This window comes from Chiloscyllium punctatum, chromosome 1 (genome assembly GCF_047496795.1).
Source record: "Chiloscyllium punctatum isolate Juve2018m chromosome 1, sChiPun1.3, whole genome shotgun sequence".
Lineage (NCBI taxonomy): Eukaryota > Metazoa > Chordata > Chondrichthyes > Orectolobiformes > Hemiscylliidae > Chiloscyllium > Chiloscyllium punctatum.
Window position 1 is genome coordinate 91,831,405 of NC_092739.1, and position 22,443 is coordinate 91,853,847.

General features: G+C 41.6%; 1 protein-coding gene across 1 annotated transcript in view; it reads right to left on the minus strand.

Annotated features, from left to right (window-relative positions):
- ipo11 (importin 11) overlaps window positions 1-22,443 on the minus strand; it is a 410,923-nt gene that overhangs the window by 138,331 nt on the left and 250,149 nt on the right. Inside the window, exon 26 of the mRNA XM_072570976.1 lies at window positions 22,052-22,173. Coding sequence (XP_072427077.1) covers window positions 22,052-22,173 — 122 coding nt within the window. The remainder of the gene's footprint in view (window positions 1-22,051; window positions 22,174-22,443) is intronic.

Consider the following 22,443-nt stretch of genomic DNA (forward strand, 5'->3'; position numbering starts at 1 on the left):
TCCCTGTCAGCATGCCTAGAAATATTGCAAATCATGTGTATCAGTGCCAGTCATACATTTTAGTTATCATACCGTCTTACATAATCATTTTCTTACCAGTTCTGTCTTGTCAAAATCCATTTTCAAACATCAAATTATAATTGAACAAATATCCAGCAGGAATCAAATGAGTAGATGCACAAACTTTCAACAAACATTTTTTAAAAAGTACTAAAACAATAAATCCAACACAGTCAGTAAAACCTACGAGGAGAAAGTGAGGACTGCAGATGCTGGAGGTCAGAGTAGAAGACTGTGGTATTGGAAAAGCACAGCAGGTCAGGTAGTATCCGAGGAGCAGGAGAGCCAACATTTTGGACTGGTGGAGGGAAGAGGAGAACTTCTTCAAGGTGGACATCCATGGAAGAGGCTTCGCAGTAAGGTTACCACAACTTGGAGAAACCTGAAGGGCTTATACCTGAAACATCAACTCACCCACTCCTCGGATGCTGTGTGACCTGCTGTGCTTTTCCAGTGTCGAACTTTTGAGTGAAACCTATGAACAAAACAAAGGAGTTAAAGCAATGAAACATAATAAGGATCTTATTGCAAATGCTGTGTTGCACCTATATTGCATGGGCTCCAAAGTGATCCACAGCAAACACCATCCCAGGACCAATTATCAGCATCTTGGAGTTACCATTGGCCAGAAACTAAACTGGGCTAGCCAGATAAATACTGTTATTACAAATACAAGCCAAAAGCAAGTAACTTATTACAGCAAGTAACTGACCCACTGACTCCTCAAAGCCTGTCCACCATTTACAAGGCACAAGTCAAGAGTGTAGTGAAATATTCCTGAGTTGCCTAGATGATTGCAGCTCCAGCAATACTCAAGAAGGTTGCCACCATCCAGGACAAAACAGCTCATTCGATTGGTACCGCATTCACAAATTTAATCCCTTTACCACAGACAATAATTTGTGCCATGTACAAAATGTATTGCAGCAATTCACCAAGTCTTCTTAGACTACACCTCCCAAACTCTCAATCATTACAATCTAGAAGGACCAACACAAGAACACAAGGGGTGGTACGGTGGGCTCAGTGGTTAGCACTGCTGTCTCACAGCACCAGGGTCCCAGGTTCAATTCCATCCTCGGGCAACTGTCTGTGAAGTTTGCACATTCTCCCCGTGTCTGCGTGGGTTTCCTCCGGGTGATCCGGTTTCCTCTCTCAGTCCAAAGATGTGCAGGTCAGGTGAATTGGCCATGATAAATTGTCCATAGTGTTAGGTGCATTAGTTAGAAGGAAATGGGTCTGGGTGGGTTACTCTTCGGAGGGTTGGACTGGTTGGACCTGTTTCCACACTGTAGGGAACCTAATTTAAATATGTCAACCTGCAAGTTTCTGTCCAAGCCACCTACCTCATTCTTAATTGGAAATAAAAAAAGCTGCTCTTTTAGTGCTTATAGGTCAAAATCCTAGAATTCCCCCCACTGATAACAAACTACACCAAATGGGCTGCAGCAGTTCAGAAATGTAGCAGATCACCACCTTCTCCAGGGCACTTATAGATGAGCAATACGTGCCAGCAGTGTCAGCCGTATCAGCCAGCAGTGCCCAAATCTTATGAAATTAAAGAGAACACATCTGCATAAGCATCACAGCTCCAGGAGTTAATGAGCCTCAGAATTGATGAGCTGAAGTCTAAGTTTAAAGGCACTGATGATGGTCAGTATATTGAGGAAAATTACCAGATTACTTTGATATAGAAGGCAGTGATGATTACGAATGCAGAAGCAATGGGGATCAAGAAGATCGTTGTGGAGGAAAAGCCTCAAGTATCACAATTTTCCAACATGTACAAAGTTTGTGTGGATGAAGGTAGGGGTTAAAGAGTGATGAACAAACTGACAATGGCACTGCGATAAAAGTGCTATTCAAATTAGAGCAATAAAAAGGAAGTCATCCCAATAGAGGGCAGTCTTGTTAAAGGGATAGACACACTTTTCTGCAGCTGAGAGCATGGGTCTCAAAGGCAATGGTGACCAGCTGGTCCCAGGATCCAGGACATCACTTTTATCAAGATTAGAGACAAATGTGCAGTCGTTGTGGCCCATATTGGTACCAAAGACAAAGCTAGGATGAGGGAAAAGAGTCTGTTTGGGAATAATGAACAATTAGGCTAAGTTCAAAAGGTAGAACCACAAAGGTTTTGCAAAAGATATGATGTGATAAGATCAGAGTTAAATGCATAGCTTAAAGATTGGTTTGGAAGAAATAGTTTTCGATTCATGGGCTACTGCTACCAGTTCTGGGGTAAGTGGGATCTGTACCATTGGAAAGATCTTGAATGAGGAGATAGCTTTAAACTTGTAACGTTAGGGAGGGAAACTAGTAAGCTGAAGAGAAAGGGTAAGGTAATAGAGCTTGGCAGGAAGCAGTGTGCGATGGGAGAAGGATGCTTCTGTGATAGTGGGGCTCCACAGATTTTGGTGATGGGCTGTTGCTCTTTATGATGTACATTAATGATTTGGACATAAATGCAAGATATTGGGGAATATTATCAAGAGGTTTGTGGCAGACACAAAGCTTTGTGGTAAATAGTGAGGAGGAGAGTCATAAACAGTAGGAAGATATTCACGTACTGGTTAGCAGGGCACAGCAATGGCATATAGAGCTCAAACCAGAAAAGTGACAGGCTTGGGAAGGGCTAACAAGGCAAGAGATTACAATATGAATGATATGATTCTTAAAGACTTGAAGACCAGAAGAATATTGGCATACATATCTACACATCACCGAAGGAGAAAGGTTAATGCGACATAGGGGATATATGCCTTTATCAGCTGAGGCATAAAATGCAAGAACAAAGAGGAGATACTGCAACTATATAAAATGCTGGTTGGGCCACAACTAGAGTACCAAGTTCTGGTCACCACATCACAGGACGAAGGCAATCACTCTAGAAGGCGCAGAAGATATTTACCAGGATGTTGCTTGGGCTGGATCTGAGCTCAGAGGAAACATTGGTTAGTCTGGAATCACTTTCTTGGAGTAGTGAAGGTTGAGAGAGGACTGATAGAAGTGTATAAAACTATGAGGGTCATAGTTATGGTGAAATGGAAGACACTTTTATAATTAGTAGGAGGGAGGTCAATAATGAGGGAGTATTAATTTAAGGTTTGGGATAGAAGGCTAAGAGGAGAGTTCAAGAAAAACGTTTTCATTCAGGGTTGTCGGAGTCTCAGACTAACTACCTGAAGTGGGTGGTTCAGTCAGAAACTCTCAAAACACAAAACAACTACAAATGTCTTTAGATATTGACTTATATTGCCATAGCCTCCAGGACTTTGGGCCAAAAGCTGGAATGTGGGATTAGTGTAGTCAGATCTTTGTTGACCAGCGCAGACACAAAATATTGAAAGGCCTCCTTCAGCACTGCAAACACTAAGTCTATGACTCAAAGGCCCCAGACATATCTTTCAGTTTAAGCAGTGATTTACCTGCACTTCAGTCAATCTAGTCTACTGTATCCAGTGATCACAATGCGATATCCTCTACACTGGGAGACAAAATACTGACTGGGCAACCACTTTGCAGAACACCTTCATTCTGTCCACGAAAATGATCCCAAGCTTCTGATTGGAAAGTCATCGAACCCCTACATAGAAAGTCATAGAATCCTTACAGTGTGGAAATGGGCCCTTTGGCCCAACAAGTCCACACCGACCCTCCAAAGAGTAACCTGCCCAGGCCCATTCCCCATTACTCTACATTTTCTCTGATTAATGCACCTAACCTACAGATCCCTGAACACTACGGGCAATTTAGCATGGCCAATTCACCTAACCTGCACATCTTCAGACTGTGGGATGAAACCGGAGCACCCAGAGGAAAGCCACATAGACACTAGGAGAATGTGCAAGCTCCACACAGACAGTTGCCTGAGGCTGGAATCGAACCTGGGTCTCTAGTGCTGTGAGGCAGCAGTCCTAACCACTGAGCCACCGTGCCTGCCATTTCAACATACCACCGTGCTCCCTTGCCAACACTGCTGTCTAAGGCATGCTGCAGTCCTACAATAAAGCTCAGCATAAGCTGGAAGAAGAGTATTTCTGCTTGGGAACCCTGAGCCTTCAGGACTCAATATTCAGTTGAATAACTTTAGGGCATGAACACTTCCTTCAATGTCCTTTACCCAACCGACATCCCTGACCCTATCATCACATGGCTTGCTTTCAGCACAGCCAATCCATTTTCACTCACTCACAGAAACTACTATCAGTTTACCTTTCGCCCAGCTCATCATGATCCATCCCTTTGTGTACCTAACTGCTGCTCTCCCTCTCCCTCGCTCTCTCTGGGTTCCATATACACCAATTATTTATTCCTCTACCCCAATGCATTGTCTTTTAGATAAATACTACTATTTCTTAGTTTCAGTCAGTTCTAAAGAAGGACCATTTGATTCTGCATTCTCTCAACAGATTGCTGCCCGAATTACAGAGTTTCTCCAGTAACTCCTGTTTTTTACCCTTTGAGTTGCAGCATCCATAATTCATTGTTTATTGTTTATGAGTCAATGAGCTATAAGCCCTATGCCCACACCTCCCCCCTCACCTCTGTCAAGGGCCCAACGGTTCCTTCCACATCCAGTTTACATGTACTTCCACACACGTCACCTACTGTATCTGATGCACCCGATGCGGTCTCCTCTACACTGGGGAGACAGGACGTCACCTTGCGGATTGTTTCTGAGAACATCTCTGGGACACCTGCACTAACCAACCCCACCATCCTGTGGCTGAACACTTCAACTCCTCCTCCCACTCCGCCAAGGACCTGCAAGTCCTGGGTCTCCTCCATCACCAAATCCTAACCATCCAACACCTGGAGGAAGAACGCCTCATCTTCCACCTTGGGATCCTCCAACCACATAGAAGCAATGTAGATTTCACCAGTTTCCCTCCTCTCAGTCCCAACCTTCCAATTCGGCACAGCCCTCTTGAATGGTTCTATCTGTCCATCCCACCCATCTGCACCATCCTCCTCTTCGACCTATCACTTTCACCCACACCTACATCTACTTATTGCATTCTCAACTACCTTCCCCCCACCCCATCCCCTCCTATTTATCTCTCAGCCCCCTTGGCCCACAAGCCTCATTCCTGATGAAGGGCTTATGCCCAAAACATCGATTCTCCTGCTCCTCGGACGGCTGTCTGACCGTCTGTGCTTTTCCAGCACCACATTCTTCAACTCTGATCTCCAGCATCTACAGTCCTCACTTTCTCCTATGAGCTTGATTGTCAACTGTTATTATGACCTGACATTCAGCCTCGGACCTTCGGGTGACCATCCTCCAAGGTGGACTTTGGGACAGGCAGCAGAGGCTGATAGCTAAGTTCAGTACCCATAGGAAGGGCCTCAACCAGGACCTTGGGTTCATGTCACATTACAGGTGATCACCATTGCACTACACACACACATACACACAGAGATATTCCTACATACACACTGACACAGGTACACACAGACATGCACACAGACACCCACACTCCCACACATGCACTTCCTCACAGACTTAAGACACTCTGCACTCACCACACACACTTTCTCACACTCACAATCCCCACCCCGGACAGACAGACCCACCCACCCCCCCACCCCCCCCACACACACACAGACAAAGACCCACATGCACACATATATTTTGTGTGGTGAATTCTTTTGTACTTGCAGAGTTACATTGCACTTTGCTCAAAAACCACATACATTCATGTAGAACTCTGAGCTCAAAAACTGCATGAATTTATGTAAAACTCTGTTATTTCACTTTTTAGACTGGAATCATTCTAAACATCAGGTCATAGACAGAGAACACAGGGGGCTGACAACTTCAACATATTGTCTAGCTATCACCATTGTTAACAGCTAACCCGAGAATGCAACTTTTAAAAAAAAGGGTTTTGTGATTTACACATGAAAGAAGTGAAACTATCACTGTATTCTAACAGATGAAAGGCTTAACAGACAATCAATTGTTCAATGTATAATTTCAGTTACATCACACTGTAAATTTTTGCTATAAATTCTGTGTTATGATCGAGCCCTCCACAATCACCTGATGAAGGAGCGTCGCTCCAAAAGCTAGTGTGCTTCCAATTAAACCTGTTGGACTATAACCTGGTGTTGTGAGATTTTTAACTTCCTAGAAAGGCTTTCTTAAATTGTCCCCTGGTTCCCATACCCATACTGAGTTCATTTAAAACTTGCTCAACAGCAGTTCCAAACTGAATCCCAGACCTAAACAAAAACAGAATTGCTGGAAAAGCACAACGGGCAAGGCAGCATCTGTGTAGAGAAATCAGAGTTAATATCCCAGATCAAATGACCCTTCCTCAGAACTGGATTAGTGGTGCTGGAAGAGCACAGCAGTTTAGGCAGCATCCAACGAGCAGCGAAATCGACGTTTCGGGCAAAAGCTTGTTGGATGCTGCCTGAACTGCTGTGCTCTTCCAGCACCACTAATCCAGTATTTGGTTTTCAGCATCTGCAGTCATTGTTTTTACCTTCCTCAGAACTGATGGTCGCTAGGAAAATATTGGTTTGTATGCAGAAGATAGGGTGGGGTGAGGAAGTATGGAGTAAATGATAGGTGGGGATAGAGCCTAAAGAGAGTCAAGGGCAGTTGGACAGACAAAGGAGTGGATAACAGTCAGGCTAGGAGGACTAGCTATTCATGGGGACTAGCTATTCACTGTTCGTGGCTAACAATGGGTTGTGTATAACAGCAGACTATGTGATAAGGCCTATTCCAAGCCTGGAAGTGAGGGTCAGGGTAAGGACATCGAAGAAGCCAAAGTGCTAAAGTTGTTGAACTCGTTTTGAGTCCAGAAGGCTGTAGAGTTCCCAAACGGAAAATGAGATGCTGTGCTTCCAACATGTGCTGAGCTTCAGTAAGAACTGCAGTAAGCCTGAGACAAGGATGTTGGCCAGGAAACAAGGTGGTGTGTTGAAATGGCTCAATCCCAGACCTGGTAATATGTAACCTGTATGTCTTGTATAGGTGACACAATGCTAAGAGCCAGCCTCAATATCGCAGGAAGCTACAGCCTTTCCCCTTGTAGCACCTTTTCCAGCCAATCATTCATTGTTCTGACCTTCTTACTTCAGTATCCACTTGCATCTGGCACTGGGACTAATCAGAGATCTCTACTTGCGTGGACTTGCCTGCAGGTTTTCTACAGAGCTTCTGAAATCTGGATTGGAGACCCACATTCCCATTCCTACCTATGTTGTTAGTACCAGTGTGGAGCATGCCTACTGGCTGTTTGCCCTCCCGTAGGAGAGCCTGCAGCTGTTCTGTGACATGCCTAACCTTAGGGTCAGGCAGAGAGGGAACAAACCATGCTGGAATCATGTTGACAGCTGCAGAAACACCTTTCCTCTCAATAAAGAATCCCTCAAAGTACTGCATTTCTTCTCTTCTTCATCCCCTCATGTACAGGCAAGCCACAGGATTGGTTCTTGCTGCACTTTTTCAAGGCTCCATTGCCCTCACTGATATCCAGAACAGAAATCTGGTTAATGAGCAGAACCTCCAGCTTCTCCTGCATTACCTTACTGTTTCTCTTGGACTGCCTGGCAGTCACCCATTCCTACTATGATGATGCTACGCCTTTAACAAGGTTATGTTGGCCTTGGCTTTTTTTTTCCCCCCAGAGAGGTCATAAAGACTCTGACTCCGAAAGTCTAATGTTGAAGGGCTTTAAGGCCAATTTGATTATAGCTAATAGATATTGCCTCAGGCAAAAGGCTTTTAAGTTTAAAACAACACTTGCAAATGGAAGTGGAGTGGCCAGTTCTCACAGCTCAGCTTTCCTCTGGTTTAGTTTGGTGTTTAGCAGTGGTTTTTTTGAAGCTGCTGGATGCAAAGAAGCAGGTCCATGTTGGTACTCTCTCGCTGACTTTTCTCCTAAGAACCTGTGCTTCATTTTACTTTTTATGCCAAGGGGTGCTTATGGGGATTGTTGCAAGTATTTGGAACAGCATCATTAAGTTGGGATGATCTGTTGGATAGGTTACATTATTCTGTATTCTGTTCATTTTTGTTTGCATTTCATTTGGTAATCTTGTAAATAAATTGTTTTGTTTAAAACTATGTGGTTTGACCAACTGCATATTCCCTCCGGGAACATGGGTCTGGGAAGTTAGGGTCAGGCCTACACGCTTGAAATGTTTTGAGGGGGTCTGGCCTGGGCCATAACAGATTGGGGGCTCTTTGCGGGGTTTGTTCAGTAGTTCAAAATTGGGATTAGGGTTGTTGAGCTCGAAGGCAGCAAGTGGTAGGTACTGGACTCTTTTGTTCTGGGCACTGAATTCAGTTGGTTTGAACAGTGCTTGGGATAACAATGACCCCTTCAGTCACAAGAGTTTTCTGGGGGTGAAAGAAGTGACTTTGGGGGTTTTACAAAAGGCAATTAAGGCCAAACTATTGGAATTAGCAGACAAGCTGGGCTTGGGGCTGTCTGTTCTTTGAGAAAAGGAGAGATAATTACAGCAATAGCTCACATTTAAATTTGCTAGAAATGCCAACAGAATATTTAGAGATGGCTAAAATTCAATTGAAAATGACAACTTGAGTTACAGGCAAAAGACAAGGAAAGGGCAACAGAAATTAAATAGTTTGAATTGCAATTAAAAGCAGAGAAAAGAGGAAATGGACAAATTGCTTTCGCAGAACAAAAGACAAAGTGAGAGAACAGAGAGAGAGAGAGAAGAAAGGAAGAAAGAGAGGGAGTTTGAACTTCAGAAATTGGTACTTCACAGGAAAGTCACCTTAAAAGGATGGCGATGAAGGCAGAAGGTAAGCTAAGTGAGGAAGAGAGTGAGGATGAGCAAACCCATGGTAGCAAGAGGCCTGGTGAGAAACTGTTTAAATATATTCAAGCATTGCCTAAATTTGATAAGAAGGATGTAGAAGGCTTTTTCATTTCATTTGAAAAGGTGGCTAGACAAATGTAGCAACCAGTGACCATGTAGGTTTTGTTGATCCAAACAAAACTTGTAGGTAGAGTTAGTGAGGTACTCACATCCTTATCAGAGGAGGAACCTGGGGTGCATGAGTAGGTGAAGAAAGCCATCTTAAGTGCATATGAGCTTGTGTCAGAAGCCTACAGACATTTCAGGAATCTGAGGAAGGACCTTGGTCAAACTGACATTGAGTTTAAAAGGATTTAACAAAGTAATTTTGATAGGTGGATAAGGGCATTAAAAATAGGGCAAACCTATGATCCTCTTAGAGAGACTATTATTTTGGAGGAATTCAAAAATTCACTTTCTGAAGTAGTGAGAACTCATGTGGAAGAACAGGAAGTTAAAATGGCAAGATTAGCAGCTGAAATGGCTGATGATTATGAGTTGGTCTATAAATCAAAGTTTAGCTTCCAAAATCAATTTCAATCTGTGAGGGATAGGAATTGGGGAAAAGCGAAGTCCTCACATAGAAAGGGAAAGATAGATCTTGGTGAAGATCATAAGGATAATTTACCACAGGATAAAAAGGAAACACTTGAAGAGGACAGAGAGGTTAATAACCTCCAGTGTTTTCACTGCAATGAAGTAGGCCACATGAAATAACAATGTTGTTGGGTTAAGAAACGCACTGAGAAGCTAGATGTAGTAAAACTGAATAAGCCAGTGAATTTTGTTGGAGTGGTAATGGAAAGCACAGTGAAAGCGAGAAAGCTGCACCGGAATAATCAGCCATCAGGATGATCAGCCATGATCATATTGAATGGTGGTGCAGGCTCGAAGGGCAGAATGGCCTACTCCTGCACCTATTGTCTATTGTCTAATGTACAAGCTGGTCGGAGGTTGGTTAAGGAGGTTGCTTAAACCATATGCCTGTGAAGGTAAAGTTTACTCAACAGTAAAGAGGTTCCAATATTAAGAGATACAGGATGCTCTCAATCTGTTATGCTGAAAAATGAGGAGTTATGTACTTCTGAAGGACTAATGCCAGAAAAGGTACTAATAACGGGAATTGGCAGTGAGACAAAACAGCGCTCAATTATGTAAAGTGAGATTAGAGAGTCCAGCGAAGTAATGATAGGAGTACTGGATAAACTCTCAGCTCCAGGAATACAATTTATCCTTGTTAACGATATAGCTGGTTCACAGGTGGGAGTGCTGCCTACAGTGGAGGAAAAGCCAGTGGAATTCAGGCAACTGAACTATGGCAGGACACATATCCTGGGATATTTCCTGATTGTGTGGTAACAAGGTCACAAAGTCACCAGTTGAAACTGGATAGATCAAAGAGTACAGAGAAGAAAGTTGAAGTGGAATTAGCAGATAACCTGTTTGATCAGATGGTTAAGACAAACCATGAGCAGATAAATGACAAAACAGACATCTTTAGCTCAGATAAATTAACGGAATTCCAGGAGAAAGATGAAAATTTAAAGCAATTGTATTAGAAGGCATACGCAGAAAAAGAATCCGAATGTATCTCTGAATGTTATTATCTCAAAAATGATATATTAATGAGGAAATGGAGACCATCATATATTCAGGCAGATGAGAAATGGGCAAAAAAGGTCATCAAGTTGTACTGCCAGTGGGGTATAGAAAGGAGATGTTGCAAGTAGCACAAAAGCTACTGCTAGGGGGTCCTTTAGGAGTGAGAAAAACACAAGCTGAAATACAAAAACATTTTTACTGGCCTGGACTGCACAAAGATGTAGTTGAATTTTGACAAACATGTCACACACGTCAGATAATTGGAAAAACACAGGCAGTAATAAAATGCATATCTTTAATACATATCCTGCATTTGAAGAACCTTTACAAGAGTCTTAATTGATTGTGTAGGACAGCAGTTCAGGCAGCATCCGAGGAGCAGTAAAATCGACGTTTCGGGCAAAAGCCCTTTGTCCAGAATCTGGTTTCCAGCATCTGCAGTCATTGTGTAGGCCCCCTAACTATAACTAAAAATGGAAATCAGTATTTGTTCGCATTAATGGATGTGCCCGCCAGATTTCCAGAGGCCGTTCCATGACGCAATATCACAGTTAAAAGGATGTAGAGAAATTACACAAGTTTTTCACTACATATGGACTACCCACAGAGATACAATCAGATCAGGGGTCAAAGTTCATATCAAAATTATTCAAGGAAGTTATGGACAACTTAGGAATAAAACAATTCAAATCTACAGTGTACCATCCAGGGTCGCAGGGAGTGGTAGAAAGGTGGCATCAGATATTAAAGAGCATGTTGAAGACTTATATTCAAGACTATCCAGATGACTAAGATAAGGGAATTCTGTTTGTGCTTTTTGCAATCAGACATGTACCAAATGAATCGACCAAACTCAGTCCATTTGAATTAAGTTTTGGGCATGAAGTGAGAGGTCCACTAAAACTGATTAAGGAGAAATTGGTAAGTCAGAAGTCAGAGACCACATTTTTTGACTATGTGTCAAATTTAGGGAACAATTAAATACTATGGGGAAGTTGGCTAGACAGCATGCAAAAGTATGACAGCATACAATGAAACAGAAAGCAGACAAGAAATTTAATAATCACAATTTTGCAATTGGGAATAAGGTCTTAGTGTTACTTCCAGTGATAGGTGAACCTTTATCAAGTCAAAAGGAAATGAGTGAGGCAAACTACTTGATAAGGACTCCAGACAGAAAGAAATCTCACAGGGTGTGTCATATGAATACATTCAGAAGGTACTCTGACAGGGAAGGAAAGCAAGAGGCGAATGTGTTATTGGTTACAATTCAGAGGGAAGAATTGGACATTTCTCAAATTAAATTGGACAATGAGGAAGTTGTCAAAAACTGGGGTAAATTATTAAGTCACCTTCCAGAGGAAAATTGAAATGACCTGAGTTATTACTGCCACCTGGGGAGATATGTGGAAACAAGCTGGGAAGCAATAAACTCATTTTGCATGATGTAGATATAGGAGATGCTGTTCCGATTAAGCAACATCCTTAAAGGCATAACCCTCTAAAAGTGATACAGGTTCACAAGGAGATTGAACGCATGCTCCAAGACAACATAATCGAAGTGAATTACAGCAACGGGAGCTCACCCATAGTAATGGTGCCAAAACCAGGATGGTACCCAATGGTTATGTGTGGCCTATCGCAAAGTCAGTAAGTTACGAAAAATGATGAATATCCAATTCTGCAGTTGGAAGACTGTTGAGAAGGTGGGACAAGCAACTTATATTTCAAAGTTGTACTTGTTCAGAGGATACTGGCGGGTACCTTTGTCAGAAAGAGCAAAGGCAACTTCGGCTTTCGTAATGCCAAATGGACTGTATCAGTTTAAAGACATGCCATTTAATATGAAAAATGCACCAACCACATTTCAGATTTTAACCAATAAGGTTGTTGCTGGATTGCCAAAAAGATTATTGTGTCGTTTGTATTGATGACCTGGTGATTTTTAGTCACACATGGAAGGAACATTTGCAACATTTATCAGAATTGTTTGATCGACTTTGGAAGGCAGGCTTGGTGATACACCTGACTAAAAGTGAATTTGCCAAAGCCCAAGTCACCTTCCTGAGCCATCTTATTGGAAATGGACAAATGGCCGTACAGGATGAAAAAACAAAGGTAATTGGTGTATTTTCCATATCATTGGCAAAAAGAGCAGTACTACAGTTTTTTATTAGATTAGATTAGATTACTTACAGTGTGGAAACAGGCCCTTCAGCCCAACAAGTCCACACCGCCCCGCCGAAGCGCAACCCACCCATACCCCTACATCTACATCTACCCCTCACACTACGGGCAATTTAGCATGGCCAATTCACCTGACCTGCACATCTTTGGACTGTGGGAGGAAACCGGAGCACCCGGAGGAAACCCACGCAGACACGGGGAGAATGTGCAAACTCCACACACCGAGAGTCGCCTGAGGCGGGAATTGAACCCGGGTCTCTGGCGCTGTGAGGCAGCAGTGCTAACCACTGTGCCACCGTGCCGCCCACTTTTTTTTTTCAGAAGATAGGGATTGAGTGGATTTTATTGAAAATTCATCCCGAATTTTAGCAATAGAGCTGCTCCACTCACTGAATTGCTAAAGAAAGGCAAGAAGTTTCAGTGGACAGCAGTCTGTCAGAAGGCATTTGACAGCCTGAAGACTGTGGTAACTACTACCCAGTGAAGTAGTTTAAAGAAAAGTTAAAAAAAAACACTTGTAAATGAAAGGGAAGTGGCCAGTTCTCACAGCTCAGCTTTCCTCTGATTTGGTTTGGTATTTAGCAGTGGTTTTTGAAGCTGCTGGAAACAAAGAAGCAGGTCCATGTTGGTACTCTCTCGCTGACTTCTCTCCTGTAAGACCCTGTTTGATTTTATCTTTTAAGCCAAAGGGTGGTTATAGGGATTGTTGCAAGTATTTGGAACAGCATCATTAAGTTGAGATGATCTGTTGGGTTTTTCAATAGGTTAAGTTATTACGTATTCTGTTCTTTTCGTTTGTGTTTCATTTGATAATTATAAATAAATTGCTTTGTTTAAAAATATGTAGTTTGACCAACCATATCCTTCCTGGAATATCCATATTACAACTGCTTAAAACAACTAGCAAAGTTAAGGTCTGGACTAATTTCTTGAAATGTGTGAGGGGGTCTGACCTGGTCCATAACACTATCTGCACCCAGATCCCCATTTTCTGAAGTGAACATGCTATATATGGAGCTTTGCATCGAGAATGCATCTCAACACTTCTAGTCACAGCTCAAACTGTGAAACCTGGAGCTCAAGCTCATTTCCCCAGTAATAGTTCCTGCACATGGGTTTGTTCATGTTTGTTGATTAAGCTACTTCACTTAATATAACCTTAATCTTACATCATTTACTTCAATCTGGAGATTAGTAGAAACTCTTTGTCCTTACTCACAAATCAGCTTCCTTCTCTGCTTATAACTTCTGTCTTTCCCTCTGCCAGGTTATAAATTTGTTGTTTAAAAGTACTGGAGTTGAAGCACAGTCCTTAAAGCAGCTGCTCAATCAATTCAAAAATTCCTGTATTATCACTCGAGACTTCTTTTCTTTTCTCCTCACACTATTTTATCTGGTGTCTGCTCCCTCTCTCTTACAACCTGTTGACTGTTTGTGGATTCTCCTGGCAGTCACCAGCACAAAAGAGCGACAGTCATCTCACTCACTTTTAGCTGGTGGTGACTGTCTCCCAAGTCCTCATCTCAGTCAATGCTTTTACAATATTTGCCATCATTAACAATGCTGATGCAGTTCTTCCCTTACTCAGGGTAAATGAACACCAATAAGAAATATTTAATCAAGGTACTCAACATCTACTTCATTCTAAGTCCTAGCACAGTTATTAGCAGTGTTAACTTTAATTGGTATAGGAAGAAATGATAGATTATTTCATAAATATTCCTGAGACATTGAGAGGCATAATCAGATAGCAATTTTGATTTTTTTATATATAAAATGCCTGTCCCCTCAATTTTTTAAAAAAATTCTAATTCCTCAGTTTAGAGACATTTAATATGTCTCTTTTTGTCCTGCTTAGTTTTTAACCACATGTTCTTTCTTCATTAAGTATAAATGGGGAATCTTTAAAATTTCCTATAGCCATCATCTACCGGATAGTGGAATTTATCTGAATTAAATTTCAGCTGCCATTCCTCAGCCTACTGGTCCAGTTGCTCTAGATCCCATTGTACTCTCTTGGATAGCCTTCTTCACTACCCACGTACTGCCAATTTTGGTGTCATCCGCAAACTTACTAACCATGTCTCCTATCTTCAAATCCAAATCTCCAAAACCAAAAATCAGCAGTAAGTTTAGCTTCCCTTTAAAATTCTTGTTAAATAAATTCTTAAGTTACAAGGTCTCTCTGATGCCTGAAAACTCTTACAATAATCACAGAATTCAATGTGCAAAGGAAAATGTCTATGGTGATTTTAGTTAACAATGAAGTTTATTTTAATGTGTACACAGAATAAAAGGAGGAAACAAAAATCAGATGTTGAACCTGCAGTCACATGTATTGCTTTCAGTGCCAGTTGAAATCACATCACAAACTTACAAAAACATCAAACTATGAGATTCAGCAACACAATATCAATGTCAGTACAAACTACAGACTAATGTAATATCTCTCCTAATGGGTCATGACAAGATCAAAGTATCTACTTCTGTGATCTCACCAGCTTTCAAGATATTGATGAAACAATAAACATGGAAAATTCAAACTCTACTCATTTTCAACAGCAGTTTACAGTGCTTCCAGAAGCTTCCAGCTCTTATTACACATTATACTCTTTCACCTAGCATGTGACAAAATATGAAGTCAACTAGGATAATATATCATAGAAACTAGTCTACTTATAGAATATTTTCAATTTATTTCTATTACTCTAAATACTGAAAGCCATAATTTAACAATCTGGGAATACTAATTAGAACCAAACAAGAGGGCGACTGAGAGGGAGAGGCATCACTTCGGTGCATACATTAGAGCCTGGAAGCAGTCAACTGCACTGATCATTGGGGGCCTGGTATCAAGGAATGCTGAAGGCCAAACAGTATATCACTGAAATGTTTCCCCCCTCTTCCCATCTCTTCGAACCAAAACAAAACCGGGCGAGGATGGTTAGAGAGATGTGCTATTGGACTTGTTGATAGGAGAGTAAGTAATAAGCCTGTGGCTTCAGAGGCTTTGGAGAGCAGTGGCTCAGCAAAAATGTACTGACAATCTCAGGTAAAGTCCTTTAACTTTACTCTTTAGTCTTACAGAAGTCTTACAGATCACTAACTATCTGAGGAAGAAGCAGCGCTCTGAAAGCTTATACTTCCAAATAAACCTTTTGGGACTATAACCTGGCGTTGAGAGATTTTTGGCAGTCACATGTTCCTCCTGCAGGATGTGGGAGCTCAGGAAGACTCCCATCGGTCTTGATGACTATAGAAATTGGAAATGCACCCAGCTGCAGCTTCTGGGAGACAGTGTTAGGAAGCTGGATGGAGTCAGGATCATTCAAGATGCTGAGCGCTTCATAGAGTTTTACTGAGGTGTTCACACCTACGGTGCAGGCAGAGAGTAGCTGGGTGACCACCAGGAAAGGCAAAGGGAGTAAGCAGAGAATGCAGGAATTTCTTGTGGCCATTCCCATTGAAAATGAGTATACTCATTTTGGATACCATTGGGGGCATGACCATTCAGGGGAAAGCAGCAGTAGCCAGCACTGTGACTGGCTCTATGGCACAGTGGGAAGGAGTAAAGATAGACAGGACCTTATTGATAGGAGACTCGATAGTCAGGGGGACAGACAGGAGATTCTGTGTCTGCAAACGGGAATCCAAGATGGTGTATTGCCTCCTGGGTGCCAGGGTCCAGGATGTCTTGAAGCAGCTGCAGAGTGTTCTCAAGGGAGAGGATGAGCAGCCAGAAGTCATTGTACACCTTGGCACAATGATATAGGTAAATAGGGATGAGGTCCTGCAAAGTTATTATAGAGAGCAAAAATGTAAAAAAAAACAGGATCTCAACGGTGATAATCTCTGGATTATCTCCAGTGTCATGTGCTAGTGAGGATAAGAACAGAAGGATATGGCAGATGAATATTAGTGCGGCTAAAGAATTGTGCAGGGGTCAGGGATTCAAAATTTTAGATCATTGGGATCTTTTCTGGGGCAGAGGTGACCTGTTCAAGAGGGATGGGTTGCACCTGAATTGGAGGGAGAACCAATATCTTGGCAATCAGGTTTGTTAGTGCTGCAAGAGAGGGTTTAAACTAGATTTGCAGGGGACAGGATCCTCCACAGCAGGGAGGCAAGTATGAGGCTGGAAGGAGGTAAGATAATCAGAAATAGTAAGGTGAAGAGACAGGTCAGGCTGGAACACAACAGCAAGCAAGAAATACCTGTTGGATTAAACTTGTATCTATTTCAATGCAAGAAGGCTGACAGGTAAGGCTGATGAATTCAGGGCATAGAAAAGTACATGGGACTGGGATATTATAGCCATTACAGAAACATGGCTAAGGGGGGTACAGAACTGGCATCTTAATGTGCCAGGGTACAGGTGCTTTAGGCAGGACAGTGGTGGGTGGAAAAAGGGGAGGGGGAGTTCCAGTTTTGATTACGGGGAGTATCTCAGCAGTAATCAGAGATGAAATAACTGAAGGATTATCCAGTGAGGCTTTGTGGGTGGAGCTAAGAAATAAGGGGATGGTGGCTTTATTGGGGTTGTACTATAGACCCCCTAATAGTCAACGGGAATTAAAAGGAACAAATTTGCAGGGAGACTGAGGAGACCTACAGGAGCAATAGGGTCGTCACAGTAGGGGATTTTAACTTTCCTAACATAGACTGGGACTGCCATAGCGTTATGGTCTTAGATGGAGTGGGATTTGTTAAGTGTGTTCAGGAAAACTTCCTCAAACAGTACTTAGAGAGTCCTACTCAGGAAGGGATAAAACTCAACCTACTCTTGGGAAATAGGGCAGGATGGGTGACTGAGGTAACAGTGGTGGGAAGCACTTTAGGACCAGTAACCATAGTTCTATTAATTTTTAAAAATATATGGAGAGGGACAAAACTGGACCACAGGTTCAAGTTCCAAATGGGGGTAATGCAAATTTTGGTGGAATTAGACAGGAACTTGTAGGGCTTGATTGGAGTTGTTTGTAGGCAAAGGGACCTCCAGCAAGTGGGAGGCCTTTAAAAGTGAGATAGCTAGAGTTCAAGGTCTCTATGTTCCTGTGAGGGTGAAGGGCAAGGTTGGCAGGAATAGGGAACCCTGGATGATAAGAGATATTGAGGCTTTGGCCAGAAAAAAAGGAGGCATAGCTCAGGGTAAAGGTGGCTGGGATCAAGAAAATCCCTGAAGGTATATAGGGAATGCAGGAGATTACTGAAGAAGAAAATCAGAAGGGCTAAAAGAGGGCACGAGATAGCCTTGGCTGAGAATATTAGGGTGAATCTAAAGAGGTTCTTTAAGTATATTTAACAAAAAAAGAATAACGAGAGAGAGAACAGAACCCCCCCCCACCCCCAAGGACCAAAGAAGACACATATGTGTAGAACCGCAGGAGATGGGTGAGGTCCTCAATGAATACTTCAGCTCTGTATTTACTGTGGAGAAAGGCATGAAGACTTGCGATCTTGGAGAAGTTAGTGGTGATATTTCGGGGACAGTCCATTTCACAGTACAGAATGTACAAAGGTTCTGACCAGATATATCCAAGATCATTACAAGAGGCGAGAGAAGAAATTGTGGGGGCCCTAGCTGATATTTTTGCATCACGGGTGAGGTCCCAGGAGACTGGAAGGTAGCAAATGCTGTGTCCTTATTCAAGGAGGGCTGCAAAGAAAAATGTGGGAAGTATAGACCAGAAAACCTAACATCTGTGGTACGTAAGTTACTTGAGAAGATTCTGAGAAGTAAGAGATAAGGCATTTGGAAAGACGGGGTTTGACTAGGAGCAGTCAGCATGGCTTTGTGCATGTAAGATCATGCCTCAAAAATTTGTTAGAGTTCTTTGATGAAGTGACCAGGAGGATTCACAAGGGCAGGGTGGTAGATGTAGTATGTATGGATTTCAGTAAGGCCTTTCATAAGGTTCCGCATGGTAGGCTGCTCTGGTTAGATTGCATGGAATCCAGGGGGAGCTGGCAAATTGGATACACGATTGGCTTGATGGTAGGAAAAAGACGATAATAGTGGAAGGATGCTTGTTGGACTGGAGGCCTGTGACTAGTGGAGTGCCTCAGACATCGGTGCTGGGCCCATTAATGTTTGTTACCTCTATCAATGACTTGGATGAGAATGTACAAGGCATGATTACTAAGTTTGTAGATAACACTAAAGTAGGTGGTATTATGGACAGTGAGGAAGGTTATCAGAAATTGCAGCAGGACTTTGATCAGCTGGGAAAGTGGGATGAGAATGGGCAAATGGAGTTTAATACAGATAAGTGTGAGGTCTTGCATTTTGGAAAGTCAAATCAAGGTAGGGCTTTCATGGTGAATGGTAGGGCCTTAAGGAGGGTAGTGGAACAGAGAGATCTTGGAGTTCAGGTGCACGGTTCTCTGAAACTAGAGTCACAGGCAGACAGGGCAGTGAAAATAAGGCTTTTGGCACACCGGCCTTCATCAGTCAGGGCATTGAGTATAGAAGTTGGGAAGTTATATTGCAGTTGTGCAGGACACTGGTGAGGCTGCACTTCGAGTATTATGTCCAGTTTTTATCACCTTGATATAGGAAGGATGTTATTCAACTGAAAAGTCTGCAGAAAAAAATTTACAAGGACTTAAGGGTCTGAGTTCTAGGGAGAGGTTGGTCAAGCTAGAGCTTTTTTTTTTCTTCAGAGCATAGAAGACAAGGCGAATTTTTAGAAGTGTATAATTACATGAAAGGCATGAATTGGGTGAATGCACTCAATCTTTCTCTCAAGTTTGGGGATCAAGGACCAGAGGGTATCAGTTTAAGGTTAGACGGGAAAGAATAAAAGGGAACCTGAGGGACAACTCTCTTACATAGAGTGCGGTACATATGTGGAATGAGCTACCAGAGGAAGTGGTTGAGGTGTGTACATTAACAACATTTAAAAGGCATTTGGACAAATACACAGATAGGAAAGGTTTAGAAGGATATGGACTAAGTGCAGGGAAATGGGGTTATTTGTGAATAGACATTTTGGTCAGCATGGATCAGCTTGGGCCAAAGGGCCTGTCTGTGTGCTGTAGGACTGTAATCCTCTATACTGTATGTCTAGATAAGCTGCGAATAATTTGGTAGCAGTCTGAATGCCAAGTAAGAGAAGAAAGACATGAAGAAAAAGCTAACAGGCATAAACATGCAACAAAATGAGGCAATGTTATGACTTAAAAATCGGTGAAATCAATATTAAGCCTGGAGTTGTCATGATTGTAACATGTTCATAAATTATCCAAAAATGATCTGCTATCTATGCATGCTCTATTAGCAAAAATAACAGCAAGGTTTTTTTTAAACATTGTTTTGACAGGACTGGCAGCACTGTTACTCTGTGAAATCAACAATGTCATGTACTTGCATGTGCAAACAAACACTAATTCAAAAACTCCTCTGTTCTTACAATCTGCTGCTGACATCTTTGTGAATCGGAATCATTAGAAATCGCTGAACTGATAAAAGTTTCTCCTCTATATCCTTGCTAAAAATCACCATGCTCTGAAGTGCAACTAGGTTCATAATATACTGTCATCAAGGTGTTTAGCAACCTTCATAACCCAGAAAAACTCATGTTATATTTGACTCATGCTAAATTTTCCTATGATAAGAAGTTCCATTATTTAAAATACCAAAAATATAATGTTTGCTTATGCTGTTTCAATTTATAATTGGTATGTATCAATCTTTATTGCAGTTACTGTAAAATTTATAATTGAACATTAAGCAGTGCATTTTACTTTTAGGTCTCTGTCTTGAGAATTGGGTGCTTACTCTGCTTGGTAACATCACTGCTAATGAATGCCTGAAGATCCCCTTGACTTGGCATTAGGTTCAAACCAACATTAGGATAGGCAAAAAAATGCCACAGGCAATATCAAACCTTGTTGGCAGCTTTACTACAGGTCAGCTGCAAGCTCCAGCGTTTTGCCGCTGACACAAAATCTGAGCCACTGTTTCGTAATCATCTAACTACTCCTTAGATTTCAGGTCATTATGAACCAAAGGTAATGTCAAGAGAAGCAGCATAATCCATTTATTTTTAAATGCAAAGGTATACTTCCATGTTTTGCAAGATAACCACAGTAATTTTTCTTGCATCTTAAAATTGTTCGTAATTCTCAATATATATTTGTCTTACACATAGTACTTTATGAAATTTGGGATCTGTCTCTTTAACTTGAGGTAAACTGCAGCAATCAAAGTGCTCACATGGCTGACTGACTTCTGTACAACAACAAACCTGGCTCTTCTTGTTTCTACAGTAAGCAAAAGTTGTGAGACTTGCTGAGATGGGGGAAGACATTTGCATTTCTGGACAACCGTAGTTGTGTTGTTGACTGTGGTTAGATTGCTATCTCGAAGTCTCATAGAATGGAGTTATCAATGTCAGTTTTCATAAATGGCTAAATTGTGATCTCTTTATCTAATTCTTTCACGGCATGGAGTTTGGGGTATACATGATGCTAATTTGTACTTCTACTCAGATACAAAGCTTTGGGGAAAAAAAATGTGCAGAAAGCCATTGCATTACTGGTAGGTTTTTGAGATACTTGGAAATTCTCAGTCTGCAGCCATCTATGAGGCAGCTCATACACTGAAGCAGAGAAAGCGATGAGTCTATTGCTCACCAAAATGAATGACGGTGGAGGGTGGGGGGAGGTGGTCAGGCTCAGATTGAAAAGATCACGTTTGTGAGGGTTTACCAGGAGTTTGGAAGATCCACTTAGCTTGGGCACATGCAAGGTTATCTCCCACATTACCCCACTGCAAAGTTAGTTCTGGGATTTGGAGCTAGTGAAAGGACAAAAGACCATCAGGAGCTGAGAACAGCTTTAGGCTGGTTCCTTGAGAATGAAGTGTCTATTAAGATTCAAAATGAATAGCTATTTTCAGTCTTTTCAGAATTAAAAGAAGACAATTTCCTTGACAGTAGTTTAGAGTATTTGCAGCTGATAAAAGTAATGTAGATTCAATGGAGGAATGTCGTAATTTTCTTCAAACTTTACCTCTTAATTTAAGTTACCAAATTACCAAGTCTTAACAGGGATCATAGAAATGATAATAGCCACAAAAAACAGCACATATTGCAAATTCAGAATCTCACTTTCTCCCAATATTCTTTTCCAAAAAATGGAATTTTGAATCATAAATGGCAAACAATCACAAAAAACAATAACATTACAAAGTATGAAAGTGACAGTAAACAATGCTGATCAAACTAACCTCTGATATAAATAATTAACTTAATACAGTCAACTGAAAGCTCAAATAAGCACCATTCTTACTCAGGACAGAGAATACTGTAAGTAGATATGATTGTTATACTAAAAAGCACTTGCTTACCTGTTTTCTGAAGGTAAGAGTGAAAGTAATGCTAATGCAGAAAGTTTCCGTCTCTCTGGCTGTGTTATGTTATCCATTCGATCAACCCACATCTCAATTATACTGCCAAGGATCTGATCCATCTAGAAAGAAAAACAGACTTAATTTATTTACAACCAAATGTTTTACTACTGGGGAGAGCACGACAGTAAGGCTTTAAAAAAATTATATGTTTAGTTTTTCAGAATTCCATTATCAAAGAGAACATGAACAATATACAGAACCAATATTGCATTTCTACTGGAGGATCTAGTCAAAATGGTATGAAAACCAAAAAAAAATTGCTTCCAGACAATTCTAACGTGATGGATGGGCAGTCAGCATCTCTTTCATAATTATGATGGAATATGTAA